The 26,017-nt window shown below is 45.7% G+C and overlaps 1 protein-coding gene across 1 annotated transcript; it reads right to left on the bottom strand.

Moving 5' to 3' along the window:
• Nucleotides 1-830: 830 nt before the first annotated feature.
• Nucleotides 831-26,017, bottom strand: LOC131204551 (NLR family CARD domain-containing protein 3-like). The gene is made up of 8 exons (XM_058195939.1): nucleotides 25,957-26,017; nucleotides 20,281-20,619; nucleotides 18,786-18,866; nucleotides 13,016-13,072; nucleotides 9,930-11,712; nucleotides 5,858-5,944; nucleotides 3,668-3,835; nucleotides 831-2,579 (listed from the first exon to the last, which is right to left on the bottom strand). Exons 2-8 carry the CDS (start codon nucleotides 20,609-20,611, stop codon nucleotides 2,246-2,248), a joined length of 2,841 nt encoding a protein of 946 aa, XP_058051922.1. The 5' UTR covers nucleotides 20,612-20,619; nucleotides 25,957-26,017; the 3' UTR covers nucleotides 831-2,245.

Raw genomic sequence — 26,017 nt, 5'->3', positions numbered from 1 at the left:
TCCTTTATAAGGTAAGTAAAATGAGGACCCAGATTGTTGGGGGGGCAATAAGTTGACTTTGTAAATATACAAATAGAATGAGACTATTGCCTTATACACTGTAAGCCGCCCTGAGTCTTCGGAGAAGGGCGGGATATAAATGTAAATAAAAAAAAATAGAATAGAATAGAATAGAATAGAATAGAATAGAATAGAACAGAACAGAAAATGGAATGGAATGGAATGGAATGGAATAGAAAACGGAACAGAACAGAACAGAATAGAATAAAATAGAAAATGGAATGGAATGGAATGGAATAGAATAGAATAGAATAGATTAGAATAGAATAGAATAGATTAGAATAGAATAGAATAGAATAGAATAGAATAGAATAGAATAGAATAGAATTTTTTATTGGCCAAGTGTGATTGGACACACAAGGAATTGAAATGGCCTGGGACTTTCTCCCTCTCTCAGCAGGAAAACCCTCTCAAATCTGAACCCAAAGGGACCACCTTCAATCTGGTGGCAAAAGATAGAAAAAGAAAACAAACCAGGATGAAAAATAGTCCCGATCTGGTCTTGATCTGCAGAAAAGAAAATTGTCCCAGCACATCCCCACTGGAAGGCTAGTTGGCCAATGGCTCAGAAACGGGGATTTGGGGGATTACATTAACCAGAGTTACACTTTATACACACAATCACAGCATACAGTTTTGTGGCACTGGCACCTCCTGTGCCAACTATTGATAAAGGGGATAGAAAGCATTCCAAACATTGCGTCTGCTTTTCCTTCCTTTTCTGTCTGTAGAAAATTTATAGAATAGAATAGAATTCTTTATTGGCCAAGTGGGATTGGACACACAAGGAATTTGTCTTTGGTGCATAGGCTCTCAGTGTACATAAAAGAAAAGATACCTTCATTAAGAATCATAAGGTACGACACTTAATGATAGTCATAAGGTACAAAGAAGCAATCAGGAAACAATATCAGTATAAATCGTAAGGATACAAGCAACAAATTTACAATCATACAGTCATAAGTGGAAGGAGATGGGTGGTGGGAACAATGAGAAGATTAATAGTGCAGACTTAGTGAATAATTTGACAGTGTTGAGGGAATTATTTGTTTAGCAGAGTGATGGCATTGGTGAAAAAAATGTTCTTGTGTCTAGTTGTTCTGGTTTGCAGTGCTCTAGAACATCATTTTGAGGGTAGGAGTTGAAATAGTTTATGTCCAGGATGTGAGGGGTCCGTAAATATTTTCACAGCCCTCTTTTTGACTTGTGCAGGAATAAGAGATGGAAACAGAACAACTGAAGGAGATTTTCAACCTGAGATGTGGAGAAATTTTCTGACAGTGAGAAGAATCAACCAATGGAACAGAAGTTGCCTTCGGAAGTTGTGGAAGCTTCATCACTGGAAGCGTTGAAGAAAGAAACTGGACTGCTATTTGTCAGAAATGGTGTAGTATCTCCTGCTTTGGGATTGGAATAGATGACCTACAAGGTCCCTTCCAATTCTGTTCAGTTAAATTTTGTGGTGAAGCCGACACAGGTAGTGGCTGCTGCTGAAGAAATGTCCATTAGGAAGATTGACACACGCTTTAGATCTACCCAAAGTCTTAGTGTCTGCACGTTTCAGTCAATAGATTTGTTTTATTGTTAATGGCTTTTTTTGGGAGAGGGGGGGGAAGCGTTGTAGCTTATGCTCCTTAAATGTTGCAGAAATGTCAGAAAAACAAATTTGGGTTTATGAAAATCCTTCTCTGAGATGGAGGAAAAGAGGGAGGATTTGGGCTTCCTTAGCCTCTTGGTGTTTCAGAGCTCAGCCAGTGTTTCTCAGCCTTGGCAACTTTGAGATGTGTGGACTTCAATTCCCAGAATTCCCTAGCCAGCCACGGGGAATTCTGGGAGTTGAAGTCCACGCCTCTTCAAGTTGAATATGAACCTGTGGGCCAGCGTTTGAATGTTGGTCGCCTGATTTATGGGGGATGTTGCGAAGGTCATAACTGTGAAAAATAGTCACGAGTCACTTGGGTCGGTGCCGTTCTAACTTTGAACGGTCACTAAACGAATGGGTTGTAAGTCGAGGACTATCGGTCGTAAGTTACTTGGAACGGTCGCCAGACGAATGCTAGCAAAATCCAAGGCTACCTGTATTCCTTTATTTAACAAGCAGCGTGGATGGGCTCAAATAAAGAGACGAGAAATTCTGTGAAATGATAACGCTTTTTGGCTCACCAAAACCCTCCTGCTTCACAGATCAGATTAAATAGGATTTGTTGCTGTTTTCTTCTGTTTTGTCATCATTCCGGATGGCAAAGATCTTTTTCTTTAGCTCTCCAGCTTTTTCCTGAGCTTCCTGGCTAGCTTCTGGATCATCTGTGTCCATCAAAGTTTCCAGAATCGTGTCCAGGGCTCCAGCATTGCTCACCGACTCCATTTGCTCAATTGTGAGCTTGTCCACCCAGTCCAGATAATTCTGGAGCAACGCCGTATCAGATAGGAAACTGCTGACGATCTTAAGTTTTGGTTTTCTGCGATGCAATTCAGATAGGATATGGTGGCCTGCTTGGCTAAATCTGTTCCCTGTAATGCTGAGAAAGAGATTAATAGTAATATATTAATTATTTAATACATATTAATATTGAAATTAATATGCCAATGCTCAGTTGAAGGATGTGCTGATAAAGCTTAAATATGCTGTGAATTACTTCCAATACTGAAAGCAACAGATACAATTGGATATACTTTCTGACGGGTTTGCTGTGTGCCTAAGAAATCCGTGTTACAGTATTTACAGGTTTCATATTTGTAAGTTTGCCTGTTTGCTAAAATTTATTTGTAGCCCCCAAAATCAACATATGTTCCTGGTTATTTGCAGACATAACAGCAAATTTTCTTCAGCCGAAGAGGTCGTAGAAAAAATGCTTTTAAAAGTAAAAAAAAAAAAAAGTTGGCCATGCCCACCAGTCACATTAACCTCCACCAAGCCACACCCACAGAACAGGTAGTAACCAGAAATATTGAAAATAAATACAGCAATGGAGAGAGATAAGAAGAAGGAGAGAGATGGAAAGGGAGAAGGAGGGAGAGAGAAAGAAGAAAGAGGAGAGGAGGAAAGCTAGGGGAAATAAGAGTAGGAGAGAAGATTAGATAGGGAGGAAGTAGGGTGGAGGGGGAGAAAGGAAGGGGAAGTAGAGAAGGAGTAGGAGAGGACAGAAGAACGGAGGGAGGAAGAAAGGAGGGAGGGAAAGGAGCGAGAGGAGAAGAAAGGACTGCTGTGAAAAGGAAAAGATGAAATGGAAGAAAGACAACCCCGAATATATTTGAATATATTAGGATAAAAATTGAAATAGTTAAAAAAAAAAAGAATGAAAGGGAATGAATACGAATAAAAATAGAGAAATTAGAACTTGAGGGCAAAAGAAGATGTGACTTAATAAAATGAGCAAGGAAATATTAGGAAATGAATAAAAACTCTGAAAAAAGAATATGTCGGCAAAAAATGCAACTAAGTAAAATGTATTTGAATATATTGAATTGTATGATATGGCCAATACTCTGTTCATAAATTATGTATGTGTGTAAAAAATCAATAAAAACTTGTTCCAAAAAAAAAAAGGGACTGGTAGTAACAAATTTTACATTTCTCACTGATGAACAGGCACTTCAGCAAACTCACCTAAGGAGCCGGAGAGTTGTATTTCCTGATAGACAATCCAAAATGTTATCGAGGCCTCTGTCCGTAAGATTCGTGAGGTCCAAGTGCAACTCTTCTAGGGTGGTGTTATCGCGAAGGACATTCCATAAGAGATTCGCCCCACGGGAACTCAGCCGGTTCCCACAAAGCCTTGGGTGGAGTAGAAAGAGGTATGCAAAGCAACGGTTATTTAGCCCAGCAAAATCATCTAAATCTCCCATTCCCACTCACAACATTGTGCAAAAATCTCCCCAGCAGGGAATTGCAAACAGCTTTACCGGAACAGATGCAACCTGGTGGATCTTAGGGTTTTCCAAAGAAAACCTCCCATCCACCAAACATGAAGGAAGTGTTAAAGCAGGGATCCCCAACCCTTCCCCCCCAGGCTGCAGCCCACTATCAGAGCTTTGAGTCGTTTGAAACCGGGCCGCAGAAGTGGAGGATGAGCATGGGCAGACATGCGCATCCCCACTTGCATGAAAAAGTGAGCGTGTGTGAGTGGCAGGCCGTAAACCCTAACCCATCCCCTCTTCCACCCTCTGCAGGTCGTAAAGCTGGAAAGTTTGGGGAACTCTGTGCTAAAGACCCCATCGTTTGCCATATTCTAAGAGGGTGATGTGACGATGCTCTCTTCCAAGCCCAGAATATCCATTTTGAACATACACACACCACCTGCCCATAGAACTCCATTCTTTTGTGATTCAAGTTCTGATTTGGATAAAAGATCAACAGATGATGCTGTTAATATGGCTCTGCACTACATCCTACAACATCTTGAATCTCCAAAGACCTACGCAAGGGTCCTCTTTGTAGACTTTAGTTCAGCATTCAATACCCTCATTCCAGACACTCTTCTAACTAAGCTAAACCAGCTAGCGCTACCTGAACACACTAGATCATAAGCTTCCTAACAAACGGGAAGCAGCAGGTGAAGCTAAGCAGAATCACATCAGATGCCTGTACAATTAGCCCCAAGGCTGTGTGCTCTCCCCACTTCTCTTCTCTCTGTATACCAATGACTGCATCTCTAATGATCCATCTGTTAAACTACTGAAGTTCGCAGATGACACAACAGTTATCGGTCTCATTCGAGACAATGATGAATCCGTATACAGACGGGAGCTTCATGGTGTGACAGGAACAATCTGGAACTGAACACACTCAAAACCGTAGAAATGATGGTAGACTTTAGGAGAAACCCTTCCATACTTCCACCTCTTACAATACTAGACAACACAGTATCAACAGTAGAGACCTTCAAATTTCTAGGTTCTACTATATCTCACGACCTAAAATTGACACCCATCATCAAAAATGTCATCAAAAAAGCACAACAAAGAATGTTCTTTCTGTGCCAACTCAGGAAGCTCAATCTGCCCAAGGAGCTGCTGATACAGTTCTACAAAAGAATTATTGAGTCTGTCATCTGCACCTCAATAACTTTCTGGTTTGGTTCTGCAACCCAACAAGACAGACACAGACTTCAGAGGACAATTAGAACTGCAGAAGAAACAATGGCTACCAACCTACCTTCCATTGAGGGCCTGTATAGTGCACGAGTCAAAAAGAGGGCTGTGAAAATATTTACAGACCCCTCACATCCTGGTCATAAATTGTTTCAACTTTTACCCTCCAGAGTCTGGGGAAGCCGTTATCACCCTCCCAGAGACTTGAGGAAAGCCTCTGGAGCCTGGGGAGGGCAAAAATGTTCCCCCACTGTGGTGCAGGAGGCTGACTAGGCCATGCCCACCATGGCCACAGCCGCCCAGCAACCGAGCAGAGAACCCCTTGCTAGAAGTTTTGAAGCCCACCCCTGTCTAAAACCCACTATAAAATTCCCAAACCAGCGCTTCACCTCCCTAATGTGACCTCCCCATCACAAGACCCGCTGACCATCCAAAGCCCTCATAAACAGAAAAACAATGGCATCCCCTAAATTCCCCTGAAGATGTTACCTAGCCTGGTAACGAAACTTTCGGGAACCAATCCACAAGCTTGGAGAACTGACCTCCACCCTCATTCCGTAGAGTAGCTAGCTTCATCGCACAAAGGGAGTTTCATCAGTAGTAGCCCTAAAACCACGTTATCCCCACCTTGGCGGCTCAATTCCCAGAGTTCCCAGCATGCCAACATGCATTTTAAAGGAAGCATTTTATGAGCGTCTCTACTTACACCAGTTTTTCCAGACAACACTGGGGGGACCTTAGAACCATCGCTTCGATTTCTGCTGCTTCCCAGTCCAGAGAATTGTATTGCAATCTGAAATACAACGGACTTAACTTTGGCTACAGCATGAACCCATTCTCTGAACGTTGCACAACCCACAGAGATCAACAGCTTATCAAACAGGTTAAATATCAAGGTTAATGCTAACCATTTCTGGCATGCTGGTGCAGCTGCAGCCACTGCCTTTAGCTACCCTGGTAACTTAAAGGTCACATTTCTCGGTAAGATAAGCGTGATCTGGATTTAAAGGCCCAGGAAAGGGAACTTGTGCGATATTTTAAAATGCATCACCACCCCACACAACTCCTTGCTCTACCCAGTCCAGATGTGCTGGAGGTCCAGTTCCTTGATTTCCATAATATAACCTGCCTAGGGGTGAAATGCTACCGGTTCGGGCCAGTTCGCCTGAACCGGTAGTAAAAAAATGCTTTATAATAATAATAACAACAGAGTTGGAAGGGACCTTGGAGGCCTTCTAGTCCAACCCCCTGCCCAGGCAGGAAACCCTACATCATCTCAGACAGATGGTTATCCAACATTTTCTTAAAAATTTCCAGTGTTGGAGCATTCACAACTTCTGCAGGCAAGTTGTTCCACTTATTAATTGTTCTAACTATCAGGAAATTTCTCCTTAGTTCTAAGTTGCTTCTTTACTTGATCAGTTTCCACCCATTGCTTCTTGTTCTACCCTCAGGTGCTTTGGAGAATAGCTTGACTCCCTCTTCTTTGTGGCAGCCCCTGAGATATTGGAACACAGCTATCATATCTCCCCTAGTCCTCCTTTTTATTAAACTAGACATACCCAGTTCCTGCAACCGTTCTTCATATGTTTTAGCCTCCAGTCCCCTAATCATCTTTGTTGCTCTTCTCTGCACTCTTTCTAGAGTCTCAGCATCTTTTTTACATCGCAGCGACCAAAACTGAATGCAGTATTCCAAGTGTGGCCTTACCAAGGCATTATAAAGTGGCACTAACACTTCATGTGATCTTGATTCTATCCTTCTGTTTATGCAGCCCAGAACTGTGTTGGCTTTTTAGCAGCTGTTGCACACAGCTGGCTCATATCTAAATGGTTGTCCACTAGGACTCCAAGATCCCTCTCACGGGTACTACTATTGAGCAAGGTACCACATATACGGTACCTGTGCATTTTGGGTTTGGTTTTTTTTTTTGCCTTTAAAAATGTTTAAAAAAGATTATGATGATCGCATGGCGCAGCTGATTGTCACAGCTGATCGTCGGAACCTTTTTTTAAAAAAAAAATTACACATTTTTTTTTTACTGCCAGTTTGGGCGAATACGTAGTAAAAAATACTTTTAAAAAAGTTAAAAAAAAAAGAAAAGGTTCCGACGATCGCGGGCACAGCTGATTGTCAGAACTTTTTTAAAACTTTTTTTTAGTTAAAAAATGCTAAAGAGAGTAAAAAAAAAAAGTTGGCCACGCCCCCACCAAGCCACACCCACAGAACCGGTAGGGAAAATTTTCTGTATTACACCACTGAAGCTGACCCATTTGGAAGGCCCTAGATTGAAGAGGATGTACAAATAGGCATCACTTAGTTGCGATGGGAACAGTTTCTTTGACAAAGGAAAGAAAAGAAACAAGCTTTAAACCAGGGATGCCCAACTCTGGCAACTTTAAGACTTGTGGACTTCAACTCCTAGAATCCTCCAGCCCGCATGACCTGGCTGGGGAATTCTGAGAGTTGAAGTCCACAAGTTTTAAAGTTGCCAAAGTTAGACACGCCTGCTTTAAACGAAGGAAATGAGAGGATTTAAACAAAACAGGGGATTTCTTTTTTTTCTTTTTTTTAAAGAAAGACCAGAAATGAAACTTGGGTGGAAACTCAGAACCAGGCTGAATAAATGAAAGCGAAGGGGCAGAGGAAACAAGGCGGCAGTGAACAACTTGGTCATGGTGGCAGAAATCTAGGAGACACAAAAGTGACAGGCCAGAGCAGTGTTTCTCAACCCTGGCGACTTTTAAGATGTAACGAACTTCAACTCCCAGAATTCCCATTAAAATGGAAGGCGGTAAGAGTGCAAGGGAACAGTAATGGCGCCTTCCCATTTTAAGTATTTTATTTCCATAACACAGTTTGGATAAGACAACTAAGAATAAGAAAACTTGGGGGGTGGGATGGGTTGACCTCTTGATTTGAATTTCCCAGGAAAGGATTGAAGCCCCCACTAGGGTGGAAGTATAGCATTGGGCCAATGAAGTTCAATCAAAAACTATAGATAGGAGCTGGGAAGAATCCCATTATATAACCCGAATTCTGAATGACTTAACGAAGGGGCTACGAATAGTCCTTCCTTCTCTGCAAAAGTCATGCTAGCAACTATGCTTTTATGAACAGGAGAGGTTCTAGCATTAGCTTTAAAGGTTTAACCACATCCATAAAACTACAATCCCCCTATTTAAAGTCATTTAAAAGCAATGCATCTCTACAATGTGGAGTAGATGTGCCTTAAATTCTGCCTCTCTTATGGAGCTCAGAATAGGATATCGATTTTTTTTTTTTTTTTAAAGAAAGACCAGAAATGAAACTTGGGTGGAAACTCAGAACCAGGCTGAATAAATGAAAGCGAAGGGCAGAGGAAACAAGTGGCAGTGAACAACTTGGTCATGGTGGCAGAAATCTAGGAGACACAAAAGTGACAGGCCAGAGCAGTGTTTCTCACCCCTGGCGACTTTTAAGATGTAACGAACTTCAACTCCCAGAATTCCCATTAAAATGGAAGGCGGTAAGAGTGCAAGGGAACAGTAATGGCGCCTTCCCATTTTAAGTATTTTATTTCCATAACACAGTTTGGATAAGACAACTAAGAATAAGAAAACGGGGGGTGGTGGGATGGGTTGACCTCTTGATTTGAATTTCCCAGGAAAGGATTGAAGTCCCCACTAGGGTGGAAGTATAGCATTGGGCGTCAATGAAGTTCAATCAAAAACTATAGATAGGAGCTGGGAAGAATCCCATTATATAACCCGAATTCTGAATGACTTAACGAAGGGGCTACGAATAGTCCTTCCTTCTCTGCAAAAGTCATGCTAGCAACTATGCTTTTATGAACAGGAGAGGTTCTAGCATTAGCTTTAAAGGTTTAACCACATCCATAAAACTACAATCCCCCTATTTAAAGTCATTTAAAAGCAATGCATCTCTACAATGTGGAGTAGATGTGCCTTAAATTCTGCCTCTCTTGCGGAGCTCAGAATAGGATATCGATTTATTTTTTTTTTTTAAAGAAAGACCAGAAATGAAACTTGGGTAGAAACTCAGAACCAGGCTGAATAAATGAAAGCGAAGGGGCAGAGGAAACAAGGCGGCAGTGAACAACTTGGTCATGGTGGCAGAAATCTAGGAGACACAAAAGTGACAGGCCAGAGCAGTGTTTCTCACCCCTGGCGACTTTTAAGATGTAACGAACTTCAACTCCCAGAATTCCCATTAAAATGGAAGGCGGTAAGAGTGCAAGGGAACAGTAATGGCGCCTTCCCATTTTAAGTATTTTATTTCCATAACACAGTTTGGATAAGACAACTAAGAATAAGAAAACTTGGGGGGTGGGATGGGTTGACCTCTTGATTTGAATTTCCCAGGAAAGGATTGAAGCCCCCACTAGGGTGGAAGTATAGCATTGGGCGTCAATGAAGTTCAATCAAAAACTATAGATAGGAGCTGGGAAGAATCCCATTATATAACCCGAATTCTGAATGACTTAACGAAGGGGCTACGAATAGTCCTTCCTTCTCTGCAAAGGTCATGCTAGCAACTATGCTTTTATGAACAGGAGAGGTTCTAGCATTAGCTTTAAAGGTTTAACCACATCCATAAAACTACAATCCCCCTATTTAAAGTCATTTAAAAGCAATGCATCTCTACAATGTGGAGTAGATGTGCCTTAAATTCTGCCTCTCTTGCGGAGCTCAGAATAGGATATCGATTTTTTTTTTCAATCTCATCATCCCTGCCTATTTAGGTCAAAGGCAACAAGCTGCCAAACCGATACTCACTGCAAAGTTTTGCAGCGATGGAGATGGTCCTGCAGCTGTTTCAGTCCTCCAGTGCCCATATTGCTGTAGCTTAAGTTGAGATTCTGGAGCACCTGAGACTTTGAGCAACTCAAAACATAGGCCAAAGCCGCGCAATCTGCTCGGTTCAGTGTCACCGTGAACAGATCCACCTCACCCATCTTGCAAATGACCTTCTGGGTCACGTCATCCTGGTGCAGCTCCGCCAAGCAATGTATCAAGGACAGCAACTTCAGACCTGATTCACACGAAGCCTTTTTCCCAAACCAGTCTGCCAAAAGTAGGACTGGATCTCCTTCCCAATTACTCCCAAGCAGTCCTTCCAACTTGCCTTCCAGTCTAGAGGTCAACAACCCCATGAAAAACCTGGAAAACATTTGCAGTTTGTCCCACTGTGGGTGTCTATTCAGAGATTGCCAGGTATAATTGTAAAATCCACTAGCAGATCTCTCTGTTGGGTTCAGAAAGCTACCGGTATCTCGATCTTCTGGAGTTTTTCCATTCCACCAGAGATCCAGGCAATAAGTTAATTCCCCAGCGTTGAAGTCCAAGTTAACCACGGAGTATAATGCAGCCAAAAACTCCTGTACCGTCAAGTGGGAAAAAATGTAGATGTCATTGGTCTCCTTGAAGAAGATCTGATTCAGATAAAAAGGCAGGTTCCATGGATCAAAACCGAACTCCTGTAGGTCATCGGCATAGAACACAGTCTGTCCCCTTAGCAGACCAACATAGGCCAACTGACCAAGCTGCAGCAGCAAATCTTTCTCCCTCCTCAAATCCCACTTCACTGCTTCTTCTTGTCCAGAAGGAACTTGGTGTAACTTCAGGATGGTGCACACATAAAGCAGATAGAGCTCAGTGATGGTGCTGGGTGAGGGGGCCCCTTCATCTGAGAAGCATTGGTCCAGAGCTGAACAGAGAACGAAGCAGTAGAGAGGAAGGAAGGTAAAGTTGGCTAAGCCATGCTGAGTTGAGAGGTAGTTCATCACTTCCATGCCATGTCTGGAGCTCTGGAAGAACTGGGAGACATAGTCCTTCACCTGTGCTTCTTGCAAACCGAGGATAAGAACATGACGGTTAAAAAGTTCAGGTGGAAGAGGAACGGAAGATCTGGACGTGACCAAAATGGTGGCCTCGGGGAGCAAGGTCCCATAGAGGAGACCGCACACCACATCTTTCATGTGGCCTGACTCATCCGGCCAGAGGCAGGGATGTTTGCTGTCCAGTAGATGTCTGAACTCATCCAGTCCATCCAAAATCAGGAGGAGTTCCCTCGGTCGCTCCAGCAGTGCAGAAAGGACTCCGTTCAGATGCGCGAACTTACGGCGGATCAAGTCTTCCAAACTCTGGGTTGCAGTGATGAGGCTGAGCTCCTGGAAGGAAAAATTCAGGACTCCAAGAAAACCTTGGAAGGCTCTGCCTAGCGCCCAGTAATGAAGGATCTTCTGGACAAGGACAGTCTTGCCGATACCGGCAGGGCCGCTCAGCAACACCCGGTGAGGCAGGGAGCTCTCCTGGGGGAAAGGAGAGAAAAGGTGACACAGATCCAGATGGGAGGAGGCATGGTAGGAACGAAACCAGGTCTGATGAGAAGCCAGCTGCAAGTAATCGTGGCTGGTGGGATTGGAATAGGGCAGCCTGTTGAGGAGGAGGAGGTCAGGGTAGTAGACTTCTGGACTTTTGCAAGGCTCGGTATCTTCCATGTTGGTGCGCAGCTTCTCGGTTTGGGTCAGCAACAAGCGACGGTGGTTTTGCAGGGCAGCTGGGAAAGCAAAAGCAGAGGTACAGTTGCGGAACGATTCTGATGAAATCTGCAGCACTGAACGTTATGGATCAGAGATGTCTTTGCTGGCTGAGGAACTCTGGGAGTTGAAGTCCACAAATCTTAAAGTTGCCAAGGTCGGACACCCCTGATCCAGATGGTGGCTGAGATACACATAAGATGAGCCTTAACTCTACCTTCAAGTGGCATCTTCAAGCGGCATACCTTCGAGTGGATTATCTTTCTCCACAAAATTCCCTTTGCCCTTCATCTACAGTAGTGGCCAGAATTGTAGAAACCTTTTTGGGGAAACTAGCTAATAACAACACTTTTTTGGGGGGGGAGTAGTACCATAAAATTATATATCAATGGAAAGATAATTTAAGCAGGAATGTAATGCAATCACTTTTATGAAGGATTTGCTATTAGAATAGCAGTTACAGTGTAAAGAAGAAACGGGAAACACATAGAAAAAAATGAGATGTACAACAATTTTCACCATTGAAAAAAATGAGATCTAGAAAAATGATCACCATGTCAGTTAATCCTTAGCTGAGTAACCTTTAGCATGAATTACCTTCCCATGGAGTGAACCAAGTCTTTGAGTTCTGCAGTTGTTATAATGTGAAACCAAGATTGAATGATGGCTTCTATTAACTGGGTTTTATTGCTGGGTCGCTTCTGACTAACAAGTTTCTTTAGTCGGCTCCCTAGATTTTCAATTGGGTTAAGGTCTGGGCTATTCCCAGGCCATTCCAGCAGTGGAATAGGATTATCTTGAAACTCCAAAAAAAAAAAAAAGTGGTGTTATTGGCCATCAAACCTCAAAAATACACTTTTCCCAAAAGGTTTCCACAATTTTGGCCACTACTCTTTTTTGATTCTTGTTGAATAATCGGCTTCTTTTATTCTTTTGCTGAGTTGTCCATCTTTGCTTATCCAAAGATGGACAACTCCCAGTTCTGACATCATCGCCTCTTCCTTCTCTTCCAGCTTGGTTGGATTGCCGGATTTTATTCTGGATCTTAAATTAAGGGGGAACCGAATTAGGATCCTTTCTGAGTCTTAACAGCATGCTCTCACCAACAAACAATTTGGGCTGTCAAGAAGGCAGCTGGCAGGAGAATACAGAGGTGACCAACCTGTGCCTGCCATTGAAAACTAGGAGCTTCCCACTCAACCTGAGCTTGCTGGAACTCAAAGGGAAAGAAAGTATTAGGCAACTGGTCTGCAAGAATCTCACACCAAACCTGCTGATAACATCATCTCTGGGTTTTTTTTACTATCTCTTTGATATATTTACCTTTGAGTTGTCGGTCCAAGCCCTTCCGGAAAGTTGAGCTATTGTTCTTTTGCATATCTGTTGGGACAAGAGAAAATCATGTTGGATTTGGCCTCTCCTCCAGAAGTTGGCAAACAGGCAGTTTCTGGCCTCCGGAGGGCCTCCAGAGGGGTGGGGAAGGTCATTTTTGCCCTCCCCAGACTCATAGAGAGGCTCTGGAGCCAAGTGAGAGAGAAAAACGGGCCTACCAGGCCATCAAGTGCCAGGAGTGGGGGAGGCGGGTCGCATGCTTATGCGCGGGGGTGGGGCGCATAGAATTATGGGTGTGGGCACGCATGTGCATGACCCCCGTCTCCTGGCACGCGATGGCAAAAAGGTTAGCCATCACTATCCTAGAGCATGGTCTCCAGCCTTGGCAACTTTAAGACGTGCAGAGGATAATTAGAACTGCAGAAAAAATAATTGCTACCAACCTGCCTTCCATTGAGGACCTGTATACTGCACGAATCAAGAAGAGGGCCATGAAAATATTTGCAGATCCCTCGCATCCTGGACATAAACTGTTTCAACTCCTACCCTCAAAACGACGCTATAGAGCACTGCACACCAGAACAACTAGACACAAGAAAAGTTTTTTCCCGAAGGCCATCACTCTGCTAAACAAATAATTCCCTCAACATTGTCAGACTATTTACTGAATCTGCACTACTATTAATCGTTTCATAGTTCCCATCACCAATCTCTTTCCACTTATGACTGTATGACTATAACTTGTTGCTGGCAATCCTTATGATTTATATTGATATATTGATCATCAATTGTGTTGTAAATGTTGTACCTTGATGAACGTATCTTTTCTTTTATGTACACTGAGAGCATATGCACCAAGACAAATTCCTTGTGTGTCCAATCACACTTGGCCAATAAAAATTCTATTCTATTCTATTCTATTCTATTCTATTCTATTCTATTCTATTCTATTCTATTCTATTCTATTCTATTCTATTCTATTCTATTCTATTCTTCAACTCCCAGAATACCTCAGCCAGCAAAGCTGGCTGAGGAATTCTGGGAATTGAAGTCCACAAGTCTTAAAGTTGTCAAGTGTTGGAGACCCCTGTCCTAAAGCATTGGCCAAAATTCTACCCATTTAAAGAAATTGGGTCAATTAGCCTCAGTTTTAATTGTAAGCAGTTTTAAAATGGCTATCACAGCAAGAATACATACGATACACAAATCAAAACTTCTCATAGGGTCGTTTGGGAACATAACATATAAGGCTCTGCGCATGCGCAAGATGGCGGCTCGCTAGGTGAACGGAGCGCCGACGGGATGATCGACGCGGGATGGCATCATCCAGACGGCTAGCCGAGCCGCCTATACCCCCCGGCCCACTTTATCAGCTTCTCGGCAGCCGTGGGAGAGGTCCGCGGGCCTTTTCGGTGTCACGGCTGCCGAGAACGAGGCCGGGTGAGGGAGAGTGGCGAACGGCGGCCATTTCCTGGGCGCGTGGTGCGAGGTGAGGCTGCAGCCACGGATCATAGGCCTGTCGGCCCATCATGGCCTGTTGACTGTGACTGCTGGGCACTGGATTACTTTGGGTATGTTTACCTCCCCCCAGCCTGGTCTTTTCGGGATGAAGGGGGTTGAGAGTTTACCGGCTTTCCCACTGCCTTCCCTGCATGGAGGTGCTCTGAGGATGTTTTACCCCACTTCTGCCGTATTTGGGATCTACGGCCTATTACATCTTACCTCCTCAGAGGTGCCTGGCCCGGTTTCTGGGAAAGGCCCTGGATCTGAGGAGTGGCCAGGCCTTTGGACTAACTTTGAATCTGAGGAGTGGCCAGGCCTTTGGACTAACTTTGAATGTGGGGCTTGCCTGGAGGATCTTCATCTTTGAACCATCTTAATGGAGGGAATTAGCGTGGTGACTATTGGAGGTGTCCCGGCCTTTGTGGGCCTGTTTCTTCCACTATTAGTTGTGCACTGTCACCTGCACTTACATGTACTTACATGGCCTTTTGGGATCTTTGGCCAGGACTGTTCTTTGGAACTATAGTGGAAGGGACTTGGAGACCGATTTAAGATCTGCCGGAGGACGTACCCAAGAACAGCTGTAAACATTGCCGAGGGTGATAGAAGACCCACCCACCCACCTCGTTTTCCCCATGGATTTTAGGACTGGGCTATTTTTTCCATCTTTCCATCTTTAGCCTATTTATCAACATATATTAGCCACCATCGGACGATGGGTATCCATGTGAAGAACTATGGACTAATACCCTGCCATCCCGGACAATTATCATCTCCCGGCGACTGCTATCCCCTAGCGAAGTATTATTCTCATGATTCGCCTATGTTATTCGGTACAGGAGCTCTTGCGCCTGCGAGGTGCCCCCGCCTCGCAGGAATGGCCCGTTTTATTACCAAGGGCCGGCCTCAATGACGGATCTTGGGATCCACAGAGGTGGCATGCGAAGAGGAAGAGCCTTTGGGGTTTTTAGATAGGGCATTTTAAGGGGTGGGAGGGTAGGGCGGGTGTTGGGGAAACCCGCGGGTGGGGTATCAGTTCCTCGCATGCCCGTGGCGGTGAGTAAATAGGTCCGAGGGCTATGGGGGGAGTTCAGGTTCCACTGGTGGAGGGTGGTGCTATTTGCACGGTATGGGGGAGGGGCAGATTTGGCGGAAGCGGGGGCTCGGATCGTGTTAAGGGGGCGCGCGCTCGATGCTTGCAGGCGATCGCACGCCCCGAGCCCCCAGACTTCTCCCGTTCCCCGGATGGTCAGGACCCTCAGAGCCTGGGCCTTCGGCTGATGTTGTGTAATGCACGGTCCGTGGCCAATAAGGCCCCCCTAATACACGATCTTATTCAGGGGGGTGCCGCGGACTTTATAGGCATTACGGAGACCTGGTTGGGCGCAGAAGGGGGCGTGCCCCTGGTACAGATGTGCCCACCAGGTTTCCATGCATTCCATCAGCCGAGAGCCCAGGGTAGGGGTGGGGGGGTGGCGGTTGTGATTAGAGAGAGTCTGGAGCCGAGGGAGACCACTGTACCTCAGATTGCCGGGTGTGAATCCCTCCTTGTGAAGTGGGGCCATAGATGTCAGATGGGCTTGCTGGTCGCGTACCTGGCTCCTTGCTACGTGACAGCTGCCCTGCCCGAGCTCCTGGAGGTGCTTGCTGGGGTGGCAGTTGAGACCCCCAGACTTTTAGTCATGGGGGACTTTAACTTGCCATCTTCCGGCTCGTCATCGACAGCAGCTCGGGAGTTCACGGCTTCCATGACGGCCTTGGACCTGACTCAAGTAGTTGATGGCCCTACCCACATTGGGGGTGGTACACTCGATCTGATTTTTGTCTCTGGTCAGTGGTCGAGAGATCTGGACTTAAAGGAAATAGTCATCGAACCTTTGTCATGGTCAGATCACTCTCTCCTTCGCCTGGACTTTCTGACCGCCATTCAACACCGCAGGGAGACGGAGCCGATGCGTTGGTTCCGTCCCAGGCGCCTGATGGACCCAGAGAGGTTCCGGACGGAGCTTGGGCCATTCCCTGAGGGTCTGGCTCACGGCACGTCTGAGGAACTTGTTGCGGCCTGGGAACGGGCCGCGGCGGGGGCCTTAGATCGTGTCGTGCCTTTGCGGCCTCTGACCCGGCGCAGGTCCCAACCGGCTCCTTGGTTCTCCGAGGAGCTGAGGGGGATGAAGCGCCGGAGAAGACGCCTAGAGAGTTCCTGGAGGTCTAGCCGTTCAGAGGCTGATCGGACACTAGTGAAGTCCTATACTAGGACTTACCTAGTGGCATTGAGGGAAGCGAGGCGTTGCTACGCCTCCTCCCTCATTGCGTCGGCAGATAACCGCCCAGCCGCCCTGTTCCGGGTGACTCGTTCCCTCCTTCATCAGGGGGAGCGGGATGACCCGCTGCAGGGACGTGCTGAGGAGTTTAACGGTTATCTATACGATAAAATCGTTCAGCTTCGGGACGGGTTGGACCAAAATTGCGGTGACTCAGGCGAGGCGCCCGAGGGTGGTCTTGGTGACATTGTCTGGGATGAGTTTGACCCTGTGGCTCCCGAGGACATGGACAGGTTGTTGGGTAGGTTGAATGCCACCACGTGTTTACTGGACCCGTGCCCCTCCTGGCTGGTGCTGGCCACTCAGGAGGTGACACGAGGCTGGCTCCAGGCGATTACGATCGCTTCTTTGGTGGAGGGTGTCTTTCCGGTCGCCTTGAAAGAGGCGGGGGTGAGGGCCCTCCCTAAGAAGGCTTCCTGACCCGCTGTTTTAGGTAATTATCGTCCGGTCTCCAACCCGCTGCGGCGAAGGTTGTAGAGAGTATGGTGGCATATCAGTTTCCTTACACCTGGATGAAACCGTCTATCTAGACCCGTTCCAGTCCGGTTTCGGCCCGGTTACAGCACGGAGACGGCTTTGGTCGCGTTGGTGGATGATCTCTGGAGGGCCAGGGATAGGGGTTGTTCCTCTGCCCTGGTCCTATTAGACCTCTCAGCGGCTTTTGATACCATCGACCATGGTATCCTGCTGCGCCGGTTGGAGGGATTGGGAGTGGAGGCACCGTTTATCGGTGGTTCTCCTCCTATCTCTCCGACCGGTCGCAGTCGGTGTTGACAGGGGGCAGAGGTCGGCCCCGAGGCGCCTCACTTGTGGGTGCCGCAGGGGTCGATCCTCTCGCCTTCTGTTTAACATCTACATGAAGCCGCTGGGTGAGATCATCAGTGGTTTCGCGTGAGGTACCAGCTGTATGCGGATGACACCCAGCTGTACTTTTCCACACTGGACCACCCCAACGGTTATCAAGTGCTGTCCCGTGTCTGGAGGCCGACGGGTCTGGATGGGGAGAAACAGGCTCAAGCTCAATCCTCCAAGACAGAGTGGCTGTGGATGCCGCATCCCGCACAGTCAGCTAAATCCGCGGCTGACCATCGGTGGCGAGTCATTGGCCCCGATGGAGAGGGTGCGCAACTTAGGCGCCCTCCTGGATGAACGGCTGTCTCTAGAAGATCATTTGACGGCCGCTCCAGGAGAGCGTTCTACCAGGTCTGCCTGGTGCGCCAGTTGCGCCTTTCTGGACCGGGATGCCCTATGCACGGTCACCACGCACTCGTGACGTCTCGCCTGGATTACTGCAATGCTCTCTACATGGGGCTCCCTTGAGGGGCATCCGGAGGCTACAGTTAGTCCAGAATGCGGCTGCGGGTGATAGAGGAGCCCTCGTGGCTCCCGTGATAACACCCATCCTGCGAGACTGCACTGGCTACCTGTGGCCTTCGGGTGCGCTTCAAGGTTTTGGTGACCACCTTTAAAGCGCCCATGGCATAGGGCCGGGTTATCTACGGGACCGCCTACTGCTACCGAATACCTCTCACCGACCCGTGCGCCTCATAGAGAGGGACTCCTCAGGGTGCCGTCAGCGAGGCAATGTCGCCTGGCGGCGCCCAGGAAGGGCCTTCTGTGGGGCTCCCACCCTCTGGAACGAACTACCCCAGGACTTCGTCAGCTTCCGGACCTTCGGACCTTCCGCGAGCTTAAAACATACTTATTTAATTGCGCAGGACTGAGCTAGATTTTAATTTACGGGTTTTAAATTGGGTTTTATTTTCATATTTTTAATTTTAGGCTTTTAGAATAAGTTTTTAAATTGTTTTTAGACTGTATTTATCTATTTTTAAATGCCTGTAAACCGCCCTAAGTCCTTCGGGAGATAGGGCGGTATATAAATTTAAATAATAAATAAATAAATAAATAAATAAATAAATAAATAAATAACTTGCCTGCAGATATCCGTGGCAATTTATATTTTCTGGTTTGCCAAAACATCAGCGACTTCCCTCTGGAAGTTTTAAGGGGATGATCTAGAAAGAACAAAGAGAATTTAGAAGCTGCATACAGTCTAACTCTTGACTTTAAAATCATTCCTCCCGTTGGGTTCATTTTCTTCTCCCACTAACTGCAGAATGAGCATATACTGGTAACTATTTTTTTATATTTTTTTTGTGCCTTGTGACATATACATTTTTAAAATTCTTGGAACACAGCTGAAGCATCTTCAAGTCATAATAATAATAATAATAATAATATCAGAGTTGGAAGGGACCTTGGAGGTCTTCTAGTCCAACCTCCTGCCCAGGCAGGAAACCCTACACCATTTCAGACAAATGGCTATCCAACATTTTCTTAAAAATGTCCAGTGTTGGAGCATTTACAACTTCTGCAGACAAGTTGTTCCACTGATCAATTGTTTTCACTGCCAGGAAATTTCTCCTTAGTTCTAGGTTGCTTCTCTCCTTGATTAGTTTCCACCCATTGCTTCTTGTTCTACCCTCAGGTGCTTTGGAGAATAGTTTGACTCCCTCATGTTTAGCTGTCCAGGTAATATAACGTTTTACCTCTTTTCTCAACCTCATTTTTGGTGTGGAGTTGTCAGCCTTTCAAGGTAGACTAGACCAGGAAACCAAACCAAACACATAGAACAATACTTTTTTTTTTAAAATTACATTTATATCCCGCCCTTCTCCGAAGACTCAGGGCGGCTTACACTATGTTAGCAATAGTCTTCATCCGTTTGTATATTATATACAAAGTCAACTTATTACTTAATACTAATTTTATTATAAAGCTATAGTAACAGAATCTTTTTTTTTTTGTTTACATTTATATCCCGCCCTTCTCCGAAGACTCAGGGCAGCTTACAGTGTGTAAGGCAATAGTCTCATTCTATTTGTATATTTGCAAAGTCAACTTATTGCCCCCCCAACAATCTGGGTCCTCATTTTACCTACCTTATAAAGGATGGAAGGCTGAGTCAACCTTGGACCTGGTGGGACTAGAACCTGCAGTAATTGCAGGCAGCTGTGTTTTTTAATAACAGGCTTCTTACAGGCTGAGCCACACCGCGGCCCTTCTTTGAGCGGTGGTTTGGGAGATGAACAGTGATAGACTTGCCTATCCCTAGACAAAGAGCCCTTGAAGAACATAAGTCAGGCCTTATGCAGGGGTGGGGCTTCAAAAATTTTAGCAAGGGGTTCTCTGCCTGGTTGCTCGGTGGGCCCTGGCCATGGTGGGCGTGGTCTAGTCAGCCTACTGCATCATGGAAGGAGGGAGGGAGGCGTTTTTGCCCTCCCCGGCCTGCCAGGAGTCGGATTTGGCGGTTCTCCGAACTGCACAGAATCTTAGCTAGAGGTTCTCCCGAACCCCTGTGAACCCCCAGCAGCCCAACCCCTGGCCTTATGTCCCATTTAGCTGATACCAATTGAGCCATATCTATACCTGGTGAAATTATAAAAAGTTCCGTTTTGCTTCGCATGAATACTGTCTCTTGCAGCCAGTGCTGAAGTTCAGGGTTGTAGATCTCTTGCAGCTCCTTCAGCTTCTCCAGAAATATTTGGCTTGCTGCCGGCTCGTGGCAGACTCTCTCCAGAATGGAAATGACCTGGTTCTTCTTGGGTCTGACCTCCAGTAAGGAGAAATATTCTGACCGAGTGATGAAGGCAGAGCCATGAAGCCAGTGAAGTAGAGGAGCTGGACATGGTTCGAGCCAATGCACGAGCTGATCCCAATAGCCCTGGATTAGATGCGAACAATGTGCAAAATCAGCCATCTGCAGAACTGGAAACAGGAGGAAAGAAATCAATAAAGGAGAATATTTGTAGCTCAGAGTTGAGCTGAGTTGTAGCTCTGTCAGGCCTGGAAGCCATCTTTTGCATTGGCTCTTCAGGCCTGCCACATTTACTATTGTGGGAAACTGGGAGGGGGGATTGTATGGAGCACGGGTGATATATAGTCATAATAACATTCCTTTCTCAGAGAGTCAAGGACATCTTGCTCTGCACGTGGAGGGCTGGAACTGGGAGGCATCTCCAGCTGGGACGGTGCATTGATTGCACCATGTGATAGACATGTAGGTGCTGGGCAAGGAATTGACCTTTCTTTTGGGTGGGGAAAACCTGGAAGCTTTCAGATTCGGGTTTTCCCAGACGTGCCAATATGACATCGCTAATAAAATGGAACTTTGAGGAACTTCAAGCCTTGGAGTCTTCTTTCGTTGGGGGTGTTACCTGGAACCCTGACATAGTTCTTGGTGCTTTCTGAGTTTTTTTGATACTACATACTCTGCAAAAGTATGTTGCATCAACAAGCCAAAACGAAAAGAGATGATCAACAAACCAAAAAGGGAATAAAAAGAGCAAAACATCCACCAGCAATCAGCACCCATATGAGCCTAGGGTTAACTCCAAGTTCAATGTCAGACCAACAATCAAATAAACAATACCCCAATCAAGGAATTAGAAAACAAGACAAGCGTCAACAGCCCGAATAAAGAACTTCTAAGACCACCCCCACCAACACTGATAGGACAAGTCACTACAATATAAACTGACAGCAAACTCCACTCCTTATGAGCCGTGGTGAAGCAGTGGTTAGAGTGCAGTACTGCAGGCTACTTCTGCTGATCACCGGCTGCCAGCAGTTTGGCAGATCGAATCTCACCAGGCTCAAGGTTGACTCAGCCTTCCATCCTTTCAAGGTTGTGAAAAGGAGGACCCAGATTGTTGGGGGCAATAGGCTGACTCTGTAAACAACTTAGAAAGGGCTGTAAAAGCACTGTGAAGCAGTATATAAGTCTAAGTGCTATTTCTATGGCTTACTAGCACTGAGGATGTTACCTAGTTTGGGTAATGAAATGTTTGCAAGAAAACAGCCAAGCTCAGAGAGCACGAAGGGCCCTTCTGTAGGAAGGGATAAAGTAACTCCTTGGCCTCATACATGGAAGAGATTCCACTGCTTTGGTCCACACTTTGAAATGATCATGTGGCCGTATAACTTTCATTCGGGATATTAAATACTATCTAGATTCCCCAAAAGGGGACGCAGCGGCTCAGTCGCTAAGATATTGAGCTTGTTGATCAGAAAAGTCGGCAGTTCAGCAGTTTGAATCCCTAGTGCCGCATAACAGGGTGAGCTCCCGTTACTTGTCCCAGCTTCTGCCAGCCTAACAGATCAAAAAATAGGGACTACGTTTGTTGGGAAAGGAATAGCGTTCCGTGCGCCTTTGGCATTTAGTCATGCCGGCCACATGACCACGGAGACATCTTTGGACAGCGCTGGCTCTTCGGCTTATAAACAGAGATGAGCACCGACCCCTAGAGTCAGGAATGACTAGCACATATGTACAAGGAGAACCTTTACCTTTACCTGGATTCCCCAAAATTCTTCTGCAATTGGGATATTTCCACATCATAATTTAACTGCTTGGTTGATAGAGAAAACGGAAGAAGAAGTGACATAGAGCAGGGCTCTCCAACCTTGACAACTTTAAGACTTGTGGACTTCAACTCCCAGAATTCCTGGGAGTTGAAGTCCACAAGTCTTAAAGTTGCAAGGTTAGAGACCCCTGACATAGAGAATGCAGGAAGGGCAACATGGAGACAGCCACAGCTAAGCTGCCTGCCTTCTCAGCTTCCTTAGTGTGGCTTTTCATCACCTAGGTGAGAAAGAACCGAATACTTCCACGCAGGTTTGAAGGCTTTTAAAGGATTTGGCTTACTGCCCAACTTTTATTGGCTTTATTTCTAATTGAATGTCTCACCATCCCTTCTCAATGAGGCAAGGAAGCGACCCTGAACAGAAATGGACCTTGTGATCCCGACCTTTCTCCAGGGAAACCGAAGGGAGGAGCTGATAACAGAAGCTAAGAAGGTTAAGCTTGCATTCCAGCATTTCAGAGAAATAAGAAACTGTAGGCGCCTAAGGTAGTGTGACTAAGAGGTTCAAGTGAGAAATATCTTTTTCTGCTCCAGGCAATGCCATCTTTAGTCCTGTTCTAAGCTAAGGACAGGGACCCAGTCAGTAGGATATGTTGAGTTGGGTTCACAGGGGCCAACTATGAGACTGTGTGCCTGCACAGCACGGTGGTTTACAAATCAGTTTCAAAGAATCGGGCTGTGTGTGTTCTCAGAAAAGCATCTGGAAGGAGCTGTTCTGACTCAGTTCCCCAAAAGCGACAAATCCTCTGAAGTGAACTCCAAAGATACCTTTATCCAGCAAAAAGTTTCTCTTTCAACACAGACTAACGAGTCCATCCATCTGGAAGATGGATTGTTGTCTGTTCATCTCCGCCCACTGCCTTTTATCCCTAGAGCTAGGGTGGGGGACCTTGCTAGCAGCAGTGGCTCTTCCTTCCCAAGGATCAGCCCATGGATTTCCACTGCTCTCCTCTCCTCTGCCTTCTGTGGAGCCACATGTCAGGCACTGGACCCAGCTGTTCCTCCTCTCCCTCATCAGCCACCTCCAGACCTGGAGGCTGTTGACTCTCCATCTGAGGGCTGATGGATGGCCCAGGTTCTGTCTCTGTCGCTCTGTGTGTGTCAGCTCCATTCCCTCTTCCCCCTTGGAGCTCTCAGGTTGCCTTGCTACAGTGGTGGGATTCAGCCAGTTCGCACCACTTCGGGAGAACCGATTGTTAACTTTCTGAGCAGTTTGGTGAACTGGTTGTTGGAAGAAATCATTAGGGTAGAGAATCGGTTGTTAAACTATTTGAATCCCACCACTGCTTGCTGTTGACCCTGACTCCCACAATCCTCCTCCTCTGATTCAGCTGCTGGAGGGGCCCGCGGCTGGCCAGCCACAACAGGAGCATTTAGGAGCTGGGGTATTGGCAGCATCTTTCTGCTGACTGGCTCCTGTTTAAAGGGACATGATGATGATGGATTTCTGCAATATTTTGCCATGTTCTGATCTCCCTGACTTAATCGCCTCCCTTCAGGACCCTTTTAGTAGCTGTATGCAGGTCTGACAATAGTTCTTTCCATCTTTGGAAGCATCGAACATCGCTTTTACACAAGCATCTGTTAATCAGCCATTCCGGGGCACCAGAGGCTCTGGTAGAAAGAGACGGTGACCCTGTTTCAGCACAAAACTCAATTAAATATAGAGTGGTGTGTAGGGGAGGGAGGTTGCCATCTGAGGTTGCCTCCGGCTCAAAATCTGTGCTCATTTTGGAAACTCGTTGAATGACCTTGAGTGGCTTGTATCTCTTCGGCTTAACTATTTCAGGAAGTGGGAGTTATTGGATAAACAACCTAACAATTACAAAGCATTTACGAACCAATGAAGATGAGCAATAATCAAAAAAAGCTGCTTGGCCAACACCGCAAGCCTTAATCGCTCACACGCACATATACACAAACTAAAAGTTGCATTTGCTACATCTTGATAAAGGCTGTGGTTTCCCTTTTCTTCTTGAACTTTCAAACTAGGGCAGTGAGTTTAAGTTCTGAGAATCCCAAGGTCAAAAGCCAGCATACAACCACAGAAACACTAATTTCTTTTAAGGGCCAAAGGTTTGTCCATTTGGTTGCACCTAAGAAGGGTAAATGCATTCTTTCCAGGAGCAGAACTGTCTCTCCCTTTCTTTCCAATATTCCCATGGGAAAAGAAATAAGGAGTGGAGATTTGGCTTTACTCTTGTGGCAAAGATTGTCATTTTTCCATGATGCAAAACTTTGCTTGGAACTGCATCAGTCAATCAACAAAATGCCAGGAGCACACAAAAAGTATTTTAACTTACTGCACCTGTGCATGGCTTGCCAATTGCACAGTGGCAGATAGGACAGCGCTCCAGAGGGTTAACGTCATTGCCCAGAGGATTATTGGTTGCCCTCTCCCCGCTTTGGAAGAGCTTTATAGCTCCCGCTGCCTTAAGAAAGTTCAGAACATTCTTAAAGATCCATCTCATCCTGGGCACCCCCTTTTTTTTTTGAACTATTACCATCTGGCAGCCGGTACAGGATAATAAAAACAAGGACAAATAGGCTGAAAAAAGCTTCTATCACAGAGCAATAATTCTATTGAATTCTACTGTATAGTACAATATTAATGCAATATCAGGGGTTCTCAATTCAATTGTGTAGAATGTAAAGGATGTGTGTTTGTGTTTTATATAGCTTATTTTATAGTTATAATGTTTCTTATAATTTCATTGTACGAGGTGCAATGCAGGGTGGTATTCAATTTCGCAAATGTGTGCGTGCACGCCCACTGGCTCTGTGCATGCACAAGGCCTTCTGCATATGCACAGAGCCTCGAAAAGGTGCAAAAATGGAACATCATGATGTCCACCTGGGTGGGCGGGGCATCCCCCAGTCGCCCTTACCGGTTCACCTGAACCGGATAGAACCAGCTGAATACCACCACTGGTGCAATGACAATAAAGTAAACTAAAAACTAAAACTAAACTAAAATACAAATGCTACCATTTCTGTGCTGCCAAAATCCAGGTCATCATTAGGTGGCAGTAAAGAGGTACTTACTTCCTGCCATTTACTAGTTGTCTAGATTGTTGTAGATCAGAAATATTAGTCCTAGACACACCCCCAAAATAAAAAGGGGCCAGGAGAAAGAAATGGGTAAGATCAGAACACAATCCGTCCAGGACTCCATTTTTTGTACCTGGAGAAAACATGAAATGTCAACTAATGCAAGGGTCTCCAACCTTGGCAACTTGAAGTCTGAAGGACTTCAACTCTCAGAAGTTGAAGTCTTCCAGGCTTCAAGTTGCCAAGGTTGGAGACCCCTGAACTAATGAATAAGAAGAATTTCACGGGGACTTCTGGAAGGAAGGCTGAAGGGTGTTCAAGAGTAATTTTTGATCCTCAGAATTCAATTTATGCTCTTCCATAAGTTGTGATCTCCTGAGGTTGTGGGAGCGCTAACACTGGAGGTTTTTAGGAAGAGATTGGACAACCATTTGTCCAAAATGGTATAGGGTTTCCTGCCTGAGCAGGAGGTTAGACTAGACGTCCTCCAAGGTCTCTTCCAACTCCAACTGTTATTCTGTTGTTCTGCTTTAAGAAGCAGATGAGTAGTCAAATGAGGAGATAATATGAACAGCAGCTCTTCCCAGTTAGCTTCTCTGGTTCCCCATGACTTCTCCTTTCCACTTACCTTACAGTCTAGAAGGTCTGTGGTCCTAGCAAATGTTCTCCATTACACTTAGAACGCAGAA

This window comes from Ahaetulla prasina, chromosome 10 (genome assembly GCF_028640845.1).
Source record: "Ahaetulla prasina isolate Xishuangbanna chromosome 10, ASM2864084v1, whole genome shotgun sequence".
NCBI lineage: Eukaryota > Metazoa > Chordata > Lepidosauria > Squamata > Colubridae > Ahaetulla > Ahaetulla prasina.
Note: the sequence above shows the minus strand (reverse complement) of the source record. Positions and strands in the feature narration are given on the sequence as shown.

What these genes read in the sequence shown, in the direction of transcription:
- LOC131204551 (XM_058195939.1), bottom strand. Translation starts at nt 20,611, where the DNA reads ATGGCTGATTTTGCACATTGTTCGCATCTAATCCAGGGCTATTGGGAT. An exon ending in ACTTTTTATAATTTCACCAG is followed by an intron (nt 18,867 to 20,280) that starts GTATAGATATGG and finishes TGTTCTTTCTAG; the next exon opens with ATCATCCCCTTAAAACTTCC. An exon ending in CATCGCTGCAAAACTTTGCA is followed by an intron (nt 5,945 to 9,929) that starts GTGAGTATCGGT and finishes GTTGTATTTCAG; the next exon opens with ATTGCAATACAATTCTCTGG.